The sequence below is a fragment of the Ruditapes philippinarum genome, unplaced genomic scaffold, assembly GCF_026571515.1.
Source record: "Ruditapes philippinarum isolate M1 unplaced genomic scaffold, ASM2657151v2 ctg22657_1_1_1_1, whole genome shotgun sequence".
NCBI classification, from domain to species: domain Eukaryota; kingdom Metazoa; phylum Mollusca; class Bivalvia; order Venerida; family Veneridae; genus Ruditapes; species Ruditapes philippinarum.
In genome coordinates, this window is record NW_026864905.1 from 1 (window position 1) to 11,226 (window position 11,226).

Genomic DNA, 11,226 nt, shown 5'->3' on the forward strand with positions numbered 1-11,226 from the left:
TTTCGCGGATTTTGAGTAACCGCTAATTCTGCGAATATTTAGTCACTACAGGCCTAAGAGGTACGTTTTTGATGCATGGTCTTCGCCCTGCTGGGTACGTTTAATTATTTTATTATTTTGTTTTGACAATACCTTTTCATCTATTGACTAGTTCCGTGAACACTTTTTTTCCTTACCTTTTCACTATGTGATTAAGTAAGATATAGTTAGACCCGTTAGCTTTTATCTCATTTGAATCATAACTGACTTTATATTCAAAATGTCGATATGTTTTTTTACACAGTATCGGACTGTACATCGCTTTCATTATAATAACAACATAACAGCTGATTATCAATGTAGCACTTGATCGCTATTTGATTTTAACAAAAGATTACACCTACTCCATTCAAACAAAATCCAAGCTATTTAATGTACGCAAACTGTAAGTGCTTTTGTATATGCCGTGGTTACAAATTAAAATGGCGGGGCGCAGAGGGAAAACACGCGAATAAGCGGGGACGCTAATAAGGTTCGATCTTCTCCGGTCTTCAACGGTCACCAGTTTCCAAAGACCTTCTTCTATATTGATCGATTATTGCAAACTGTATTCATGATACAAACGTTTATTTACCCCCTCCCAAACAATGATGAAAATAGTTCAATGAAATATCTTTATATCATTAAAAATGTTCCCCACAGGAAACCATTTTACTTGTACATAATTATATTGTTTTAAAAAATATCTAGATGTACTTCCATTTGGCATAGGCAAATATTTATGTAAACATAGATCAATGAATCACCTATTTCCAACTGAAAAAGGCAGACATTTGGCAATTAATCATAATAATAGGCTCTGTTCCTTATGTCCTTATCAAGCTTTTGATGATGAATTTCACTACTTACTTGAATGTTCGTACTTAAATGACATAAGACGTAAATCTCTTCTTCCCAGTTTTTATTTTCATCCAAATATTTTTAAACTTGACAGATTAATGAATAGTTGTGATAAAAAAAATTCTACTAAAATTATCTTTATTTTGTAAAAAATATTATGTTAAAATTTAGATAATTAATACTTCTCATTCCCCGTTCCAATTTGTTACAATGTAAAATACGTGTTGTATTGAATTCAGTAGTTGAAATGAACAATATGATCTCTTTTTCTTTGTTTATTTAGCTAGTCATAATTGTATTGTTTTATTGTGATACATGTATTAGTAATTTTTGACAGTTATTTTTCTGTTCGTTTGTTTGTTATAACCAGTTGCATATAATTTGATAATATGGCTTGGTTTAATAAAAACTTAAACTGAAACTAGTAAGGGGCGTCCGTGGCCGAGTGGCTAGGGTCGTTTACTTCAAACCACTTGCCTCTCACCTCTGTAGCTTCGAATCCCGACAGAGACTTTGGATTCTTTCATGTGAGGAAGCCATCCAGCTAGCTTACGGAACTACGGTGGTTCTACTCAGATGCTCGTTTGTGCCTGAAATAATGTACGGAAGGGCACCTGAGGTCTTCCTCCTCCAATAAAGCTGGAATGTCGCCATATGATATATAATGTTTCAGTGTGACGTAAAACCCAATTAAACAAACAAACAAACAACTAGTAAATTACTAGTCACTAGCTACAGACGTTTTAATGGATAATTATTAGTCTCCAGCTACACACGTTTTCATGGTAAACAAGAGCCATGTTAACATGGCCATCCCCCGCCGAATGTGTTTGCTCATTGGAAGAATGTATATGTAGTAGAGCGGAATAATTCCATTTTAAGAGGTCTTTTGGTAATGAAAACTGGTGGCTATAGTGATGACAGATTTGAAACCTATGTGAATACTGAATGGCTGAAAATAACAAAAGGGCAATTACTGAAAAATAATGCAGGGTAGGTTATCATTCTTGTGTGCTGCATCCCTCCTCAGTAACATCTATCCACCTATGAAGTTTCAAGTTGATCCTCAAATACTTTTTTGAGAAAAAAATTAAATTGAAAAAATTAAGTATGAAAAAGAACAAGGGCAATAACTCAAAATTATAAAAAGGTAGAGTTATCATTCTTGTGCAGTGCACACCTCCTGAGTGAGATCTATGCACCTATGAGGTTTCATTTCGATATCTCAAAAGGCTTTTTGAGTAATGCTCTGGACAAAAATTAATTTGAAAATAACAAAGGCATAACTCAAAAAATAATGCAGGGGTAGAGTTATCATTCTTAAGCACTGCACTCCTCCTCAATGAGATCCATCACCTTTGAAGTTTCAAGTGGATACCTCAAATACTTTGATATAAGCTCTGGACAAAATAGCATGAAAAAAACAAAGGGCAATAACTAAAAATGTATAGGAGAGTTATCATTTCTTGCGCACCACCTTCCTCCTCAATAAGATCTATTCCACCTATGACATTTCATTTTGATATCTCAAACACTTTTTGAGTTATTCTCCACTCAGATGAAAAATTAGGTATGACAAATAACAAAGGGCAATAACTAAAAAAATATGAAAGGAAAAGTTATCATTCTTGTGCACTGCACACCTCCTGAGTGAGATCTATGCACCTATGAAGTTTCATGTTAATATCTCATAGGCTTTTGGAGTTATGCTCTGGACAAAAATCAATTTTGAAAAATAACAAAGGACAATAACTCAAAAATCATGCAAGGAAGAGTTATCATTCTTGTGCACTGCACTCCTCCTCAATGAGGTCTATCCACCTATGAAGTTTCAAGTTGATAACTCAAATACTTTTAGAGATATGCTCCGGACAAAAATGTCGGACGGAAGGACGGACGGAAGGACGGAGGGTCGGACGGACGGAGACTATTTCTATATCCTCCGCCGAAAATTTTCGGCGGGGGATAATAACCAGTCCCCATCCAAACACGTTTTATAGTAAATTACTAGTCGCCAGCCACGCACGTTTAAATAGCCATGTCACTCTTACAGAACAAATTGTTGAAAGTTTACATTACTTAAATAAATGATTCGTTCCATTCGTATTCTCGCTTCTCGACCCCGCAAAGTGAAATGTGATATTAAACAAGTTTAATAAATATCTCCCCGCGGGGTGCGGAGCGAGATTTAAGAAATAAAACGACGGGGCGCGGAGCTAAAACACGCTTATTAACGTCCCCGCTAATTCGCGTGTTTTGGCTCTGCGTCCCTGCATTAAATTTGTTAATTCTCGAGGGTCGTGGGACGAAAACATGAATGGCTCAAATCAGCCGCCATGACATTGAAATATATGTTTGAGTCGAAGGCGGGTCAATTTATAGCAGTCAATGAGCACCAACACGTAAAGTAACGTGTTATTCGGAACGATTTGACAGACAAAATAATAAAACAAATGACCGACGCTTGGCCGTTGCTGTATATTTCCTGTAAAGAAAGCTATAGAGTTTCTGACATGTGTTAGAGAATATTTATCTTGATACTTTCCATATATTTTGATGCAGATATTGTGTGGGAGTTAAATATTTTTCAATTTCCACATTTTTTTCTGTTTGAGACTTTGAGTACAATTTTTACATGAGGGTTTAAGTAGTGAAGTACTATTTTAGTTTATGATACATTGCAAACTTAAATGAAATATTGATGAAATATAATGCATATTTTCATTTTCCGTATTTTCATTGCAAATATTCATTTTTGACTACAATGAAACATATTTCAATTTTTTCATTGGTGTCTTGGCGAACAACTTTCTTCTAAATCGCATAAAATCAAAGTGGAAGTCTCTCGAGTCGTAAGGTCATAAAAAAATTACTCGTTTATAATAAACAGAAAACTACTTTTAATTTGAACAATTGGAAACATAACATACATATATAAGGCACTATTTAATGTCAGGTAACATTTGCAATCAGCAACGTAACTATGGAATAAGTCATTCTATATGTGATTCCACAATGCATGTTCAAAGTCTTTTTTCTTGATCAGCTATCGCAAGAAAAGTGTCTTTAAAGTTTCTATAACAAAATACTACAAATTGTGACAAAAATATCTTCGTTTATCGGAATTTCATTTCTACTTTTTTCAAACTGTAGTACTTATCCTTCCAATGATACCATGTAATTCCAGCACTATCTATTTTGCCAGGCTGGTTATAATACTTTCCATTGAGATTGGAAAACTGGCAACTACCATACCACCACGCACCATGACGCATCTTTGCACAATTGCCCGCCGAGTCTATATCGTTATCTCTATCATACGTTGAGAACATCATTCCATTATGATATTCAAGAGAATCTCCAGCAGTTCCACTGTACCCGCTGATCTCAAGTTTGTAATTGTCTTCTTCCGGGTATATCTTGAACTTACTGTACTTAGAATAGGCTCTGTTTCCTTTAAAATCTTCAAACTCTATTCGAAGTTCGTGTTCTCCATTTGATGTCAGTAGACTCAAATGGTCATTGCCAAGCCAGAACTCACCATTTAGATCACCAAAGCCGTTTTTATACGCAGTCCAGGTACGATAAAAATCTGTTTTTCCATTCAGTCTTCTTTGAAACACTATCCAGTCCCCAACGTCTGTAGTTTGGTCACAGTAAACATCAATACCTTGTCCCAAATTGTATATTCCATTTTGTAAGTTGCCAAAAACTCTTAGCGAACGACAAGAGGGACCCTGAATTAAGTAACCTATGTGAGAATATGAATTGGTTATAAGAGTTTTAATGCTTTCAAATTGTTTAGCCATTGCCTTATTATTGTCAGTGTTTAGTTGCACCTGTTCTGATATACTTTGAAGCACTTTACAATCATTTGCAGACATTAATATCTTTTCTTCAGCCGCCTTTTTGATCGTTCCAAAGCTGGTTATTAATTGATCAGTGTTGTTAACAGCAACTTCGCAATAATCTTTAACATCTTTGGTGAGGGATATCAAATTGTTTTCAATCTTTGGAATTTTCCGTCGAAACATTACAGTCTCAGTTTTTTCCTTGGTAAAGGCTCCCCTAAGTCTAGCGAAATCCTCTTTCAATGTATCCACAGTTTTAAAATCAATGCCACCAGCTGTTGATGCTGCAGGAATGGGCTGTTCTTTTCCAACTGTAGCATTTAACACTTCATCTATGTCATCTAGTCGTCCTGTAATTTCAGCAATATCTTCGTCTCTGAACGAAAATTCGTTATTAAGTCTAGTCTCTAAATGTTTGACCCTTAACTTTAGGCGATCAAATTCCTTTGTAGAACTCGTCAAACCAAATACATATACACCGAAAAGAAGGACTGACACTTTACCAAACAACTGCATATTCAAATGTAACTATTTGTTATAAAACTTTCTTGAATCTAGTACGAAATATTTTCCCTTATCAGTTTAGAATAATTTGAAAACAACTTGAAACAATCCGAATCCTTTATTCTTAAGAACTAAATTTTATCCTGTTCGTACACTAGTTCGCGTTAGTTTATGACGATAGGTTTTCTCTCTAAAGATTGTGTATTATTTATATATTTCTTTAAAGTAGCTACTTATGTACTCTCGTTGTGTGTTGTTCTCTTGCCTATCAAAAGAAACAACTACAAGATCCATTTAAACGAAATGGAGCCAGTTAATTTTTTCTTCAAGTGCTTTAAAAAGGGTACTTTATGTACGTGGTTTGTTAAATCATTAAATCTAATTATATGATTACAAGAATACATGTATACTGTTAGTTATTGTCACAATGTGTACCCAAAAAAAGGAAATCTAACTAATATATAATTATATTAGTATCACATGATGTTTTGAATGTAAACTTTATAGCATATATGTTGAAAATAATGTAAAGATAAACAAATTGCCGGTGTATCGATGATTTTCCAACTTCATTTATCATTTCGGGTTTTATGTTTTTATGCTGTGGAAAGAATATTACATAAGACAGTTATTATTCCATGGAGATTTACATGTAACTCTATCATGGCACGTTCTTTACTCTTCCTACAGGTCTACGTATATACTATTGTTATAGGACAAAAGCACGTGGCGCATATACATTATTTGAAAGCTGCCTCCTGATAAATAAATGAATAAATAAAGGTTCTTTCCTCAGTTTTTTTTTCAATTGATAATATATATCATATGTTCGCTACACTATTTCAACATATTAAATGTAGCAATAAACGGCTGACTGCGATTTTTAGTGAAAAAGACTTTAAAACGATTGATTTCATATACATTCATGTATCAGAATGAATGACAATAACAAAAAAGTCAAGCAGAACAATTGAACTGAATTTATAGGAGCTATTGCGTAATACTAGTCTTTAGGCTGTAGTCTTTACAGAACAACCTTAAATACTTATTTTGATTTGAAATATTTACTTAATTTATGTCGCCTTGTATAATATCTTTTAAATGTTTCTGTAATACGTACATGCTTAACTTGAAGAGGAAATCACTGTTTTAATAATTGGCCAAATAACTCTATTTTTCCATAGACTTACATTGTAAATAAGTAATCACCGAAAATATCTTAATTTCAGTATTTATCTTAAATATATTAATTTTTCTTTGATAAAGTTATGTCTGACACGTAAAAATAACCTCGTTATAAAACAATATAGCCCCTCTTTTCAATGCAGGTTACTCATAGGACTGACATACACGTTTTAAAAATCTAAAAATACATGTTGGGTTTTTTTGTTGTTTTTTTTTCCAGAAAACCATGTAGTATTAGTTTTTAAAATAAGTGTCATTATTACAAACATTCACATATCGCATTTTTACCGACCCCATTGATGCTCTCAGTGTTCAGCCATTGCAGCAAAGTTATACTACAGCAGGCAAACACACCAAATATAAAATCTTTAAATCTTCAAAGATGCAGCTATTTGACAGCATTCGTTATATAAAAGAAATGCTATTAAAATTCACTGAGCTTTTAAACGATGATAACAAAGTCGTTATTCAGAAGTTATCATTGTATGTCTTGAAAAGCTTTAGACTAACAGATCTGAAACAAATTAGGTTAAAAGAAATACAATGTCATAGATACATACATGTATAAGCATTAAGTTTGGTGATATCATACATGTATCCTATTTTGTGATTTTTGAAATTGTAATTTATAAGTCACCAAACTGTCTCCTCTGTTCATTTAAAACAGTTATACGAATATATATAATGTTTTCAAATTACTGCAGAAAAGATCATATTGTTGTTTACAATTGATATTCACTGTTTAAATTGCCATTATAATGATGTTTGAGAAATAAAATTTAGATATTGTAACTGTTTGTGTGTTAATATATTTAGGTATGTAAAATGATGGACATATCATGTCTTATTTCTGAATAAAGCGTATTATAATTATATAATCCAGTTAAGCTCTTTGAAGCATTTTTTTTAGTCGGGATAATACATTATTCGATGAAAAGCATTTACATGAACATTCACCATATTGATGAATATCCCTTCATTCCACTGAAATTCCTTGTGAATGACACATTTGCCATTTTTTTTGCCTCTGAAAGATATTTCAACGGCCTCATTTAAAAACAAAGACTGTTGTCTGACTTGTACTTAATATATAACAGGTGCCAAATGAATAAGACACCATTTATTGCAAATTTCACACAATATATAAAACAAGGTCGAACTATTAGATTATTATAAATTCTTATATGAGCCGCGTCATGACAAAACCAACATAGTGTGTTTGCGACCAGCATGGATCCAGATCAGCCTGCGCATCCGCACAGTCTGATCAGGATCCATGCTGTTCGATAATTAACCCTATTACAAGTAGAGAAACTGATAGCGACATCATGGATCCTGATCAGATTGCGAGGATGCGCAGGCTGGTCTGGATCCATGCTGGTCGCAAACGCACTATGTTGGTTTTGTCATGACGCGGCTCATATATTCTTATCATAAATTCAGAATAATGATTGAAAATATTGATATTTAATAAGAATATGTTATTTGGAAAGTGTATAGTGTCAATAAACGTTATATGTTTTAAGATTGTTCTCCTTTATGACTTGCTTTGAACTGCTGTTTTATAAAAATGATTTCTGTATTATATACCTTATGTTTGTATCATGCATGATGAACTGAAAGAAATAAATGTGATTTGATTCGATTTGAAAAGTAAATGAATGTCATCATCGGTTTTGTACGAGAAAATTTAATCTCAAGTATTTCACACCATTTTTATGAATGATTGAATATAAAATTCTATTTCAGTCAGTACTATGTGCGTGTGCAACCATTAAGAAGGTGGAACAGAAACTGATATGCCTGTGCATTATTAAACAATCTCACGACGTCAACGACGTAACAAAATCAGCACTGGCGTTGACCATTGTGTTTTTTGTATAGCTTTTTCCAAAGAATTTTTTATTGTTTGTATTTTATTTATATATGTTGGATAACTACACTGGGCATATTCCCATTCATTTTTATTATTTTTAAGTAATGAAGTATTAATAATATCATGGTTTTGCTGACGTCAACATTACAGGGTCGACTGACGAGTGGGGTATCTCTGGAGTAGGATGGGTCGTGTTTACTAATCCTGAAGTTCCTGTAAGAAATGAAATTGAATTAGTAAAATGAAATCAGTGATGATGATGATGATGATGTTGTAAGTGTATATAATAATGATTGTAATAGTAATACAAAAATGTAATGATAATGACATTATAATTAATAATAACAATAATAATAATGATGATGATGATGATGATGAAAATTAAAAATTTATTACAATTTACTATTTTACCAAACGCTTGGAATTATGATTCTTAAAAGTTTAGTGCAGAAGTTTAATGAAACGGATTCAATTCAATAAGAGTATGTTGTTGTTATTTTAATTGAAAAAAAACGTTCTAAAAACGATTTTTTTCAACATTAGAAATAATTACATATTTATTATTTAATAAAGGAAAGCATGTCCGATAATTGATTTTGATAACTATGAAAATTGACATATGAATGAATACCTGTAGGTCCTGTAAACGACGGATTTTGCGTAGGACCTGCAACAAGGAAGAACAGTATCAGTTTGTAACAGACATCAACTTACATAAATTTCAAACAAATTCCTTGACAAAGAAACAAAGAAAAAAACAACAATAAAATACTCCCACTGTATTGCCATATATGCCATTATTCATGACGAATGTATTACTTGAATGACAGCCGGAAAGACATTTGTAAGAACAACCAATACGTTATAGGAAATGTAAACAAGTAACAAAATATTATACAGTATATACTCCTATGATAGAAGTGGAACTTACGAGCACACATGTTACAAAACTGTCTACAATTCTGCCTTGCCCATCCTTTAAATGAATCTCTTGTACATGATTCCGGTGGAAACTTGTCACAGTCTGGATTTGCATCCTCACAAGGTAAAAAGTCTGAAATGCAAGTGAGTTGTAAAATTATTTATTGCGATAGTAGTAATCTGATCTCCTCTGCTATCATGTTTCGCAATAGACCTCTGACATAATAAGGAGACATATTGGAACTACTTTCAGTCATATGGTAAAATGGCGGCTATATTTGTAGAAAAAACTGATTGAAATAATGTTTCTGTTATACAGAGGTAGAAAGAATTACAATGATAACAGTTAATTCCCCTTCTAAATCAGGCATTGGCAAAGTTAAGTAATAGAAAGAGCACCGAAACACGAGGCTATCTGATTTGTACGAGGGGGCGTAGCCCCCGAGTATAAATCAGATTGCCGAGTGTTTTGGTGTTCTTTTTCTTTTGTATCATAGTCAAACATGACAGCACGTTCCCTGTTGTCACAATATGAAACCCCAGAAAAAAATGAACCAATGAACGAGCATTTGAATATGATAGTTCTGCCCCTTTCTCTTTCTCTGCCGTCACAATATGTAAATTTCCCCGGCAAAAATGAACCAATCCACGGGCATTATCTGGAGTGCGGGTAACTGATACCCGCACTCCAGTTACCGCACTGTGCATGTATATGTATACGATTTAACTCTGACACTTTTTCAACAGAAAGGTACCCAAACTATGATACAAGTAATAGAAAGAGCACCGAAACACGAGGTTATCTGATTTGTACGAGGGGGCGTAGCCCCCGAGTATTAATCAGATTACCGAGTGTTTTGGTGTTCTTTCTCTTTTGTATCATAGTCAAACATAAAAACACGTTCCCTGTTGTCACAATATGAAACCCCGGCAAAAATGAACCAATGAACGAACATCTGAATATGATATTTCTGTCGCTTTCCCTTTCTCTGCCGTCACAATATGTAAACCCCAGCAAAAATGAGCCAATCAATGGGCATGCTCTGGAGTGCGGGTAACTAATACCCGCACTCCAGTTAACGCACTGTGCATGTATATGTATACGATTTAACCCTGACACATTTTCAACAGAAAGGTCCCCAAACTATGATACAATAAGTTGTAGGATTACGTAACTTTCTTGCGAAAGAACACTACTTTATAAACATGGCGAATTACATTGTTGTGTTCATGTTCTAAGTACAAGGCCTCATTGTCCGAAGTATACAGGGAAGGCCAATACTTTACGATGACTATTGTAGCTGCTAGATTAATGGAATGTCAACATTCAAACTAACACTTGCGAACCATTGTTTAACTAGACTTGTGATTCTCACAATGTATCTTTTTATATATGTCCCTTTTAACCAAGTTCAAAGCAAAACAAAATGATTTGTACATATATATTCTATTTTTCAAAAATCCAACAAAGGAAACACGTATATTCTATTCAATTTTTAGCAAGATAAATACGTATCGAATTCGCAATTTTATCTTTTTCAGTAAAGGAAATAAGAATCTCCTATATTTGAAGCTTTCAGGAAACGCTTGCATTCCTTTTTAAACGGCTCTGAATAAAACAGCCACATTTAAGATTTACCTCGGCAATAGCCACAGTCGAAGCCACAATGTGACCGAAAATTTGGTTCATAAACAGACAGATACATATCCCTATTAAAAGATTTATCTTGGCAATAGCCACAGAGAAAGGCACAATTTCCTAAGACCATTTCATGGTTCTTTATGCCTCCGTAGTAGCTAAATGAATACACTGGATGCCGTTACTTCCCACGATAGCCACAGTAACATGCACACTGTGACCAAGCTCAAGGTTCATACATAGATCCATATACTATTTTATATATATTTTAGATATACTTCGACAATAGCCACAGAGACAGGAACACTGTGACCGAGTCCATGGTTAGTACAAAGACACCCCATATATTTTATACTATTTTTAACTTACCC

At 33.7% G+C, this 11,226-nt stretch overlaps 1 protein-coding gene and 1 long non-coding RNA gene across 2 annotated transcripts; both read right to left on the minus strand.

Annotated features, from left to right (window-relative positions):
* Positions 1-3,780: 3,780 nt before the first annotated feature.
* LOC132727226 (microfibril-associated glycoprotein 4-like) lies at positions 3,781-5,633 on the minus strand. The gene has a single exon (XM_060712645.1). It carries the CDS (start codon positions 5,244-5,246, stop codon positions 3,996-3,998), a length of 1,251 nt encoding a protein of 416 aa, XP_060568628.1. The 5' UTR covers positions 5,247-5,633; the 3' UTR covers positions 3,781-3,995.
* A 2,735-nt stretch (positions 5,634-8,368) lies between these two features.
* Positions 8,369-9,378, minus strand: LOC132727225 (uncharacterized). The gene is made up of 3 exons (XR_009625318.1): positions 9,227-9,378; positions 8,927-8,962; positions 8,369-8,508 (listed from the first exon to the last, which is right to left on the minus strand). It is a non-coding gene; the product is annotated as an uncharacterized LOC132727225 (long non-coding RNA).
* Between the last annotated feature and the right edge of the window lie 1,848 nt (positions 9,379-11,226).

Bases quoted from the DNA above. Each gene is read 5' to 3' on its own strand.
- LOC132727226 (XM_060712645.1), bottom strand. From the start codon at position 5,246: ATGCAGTTGTTTGGTAAAGTGTCAGTCCTTCTTTTCGGTGTATATGTA.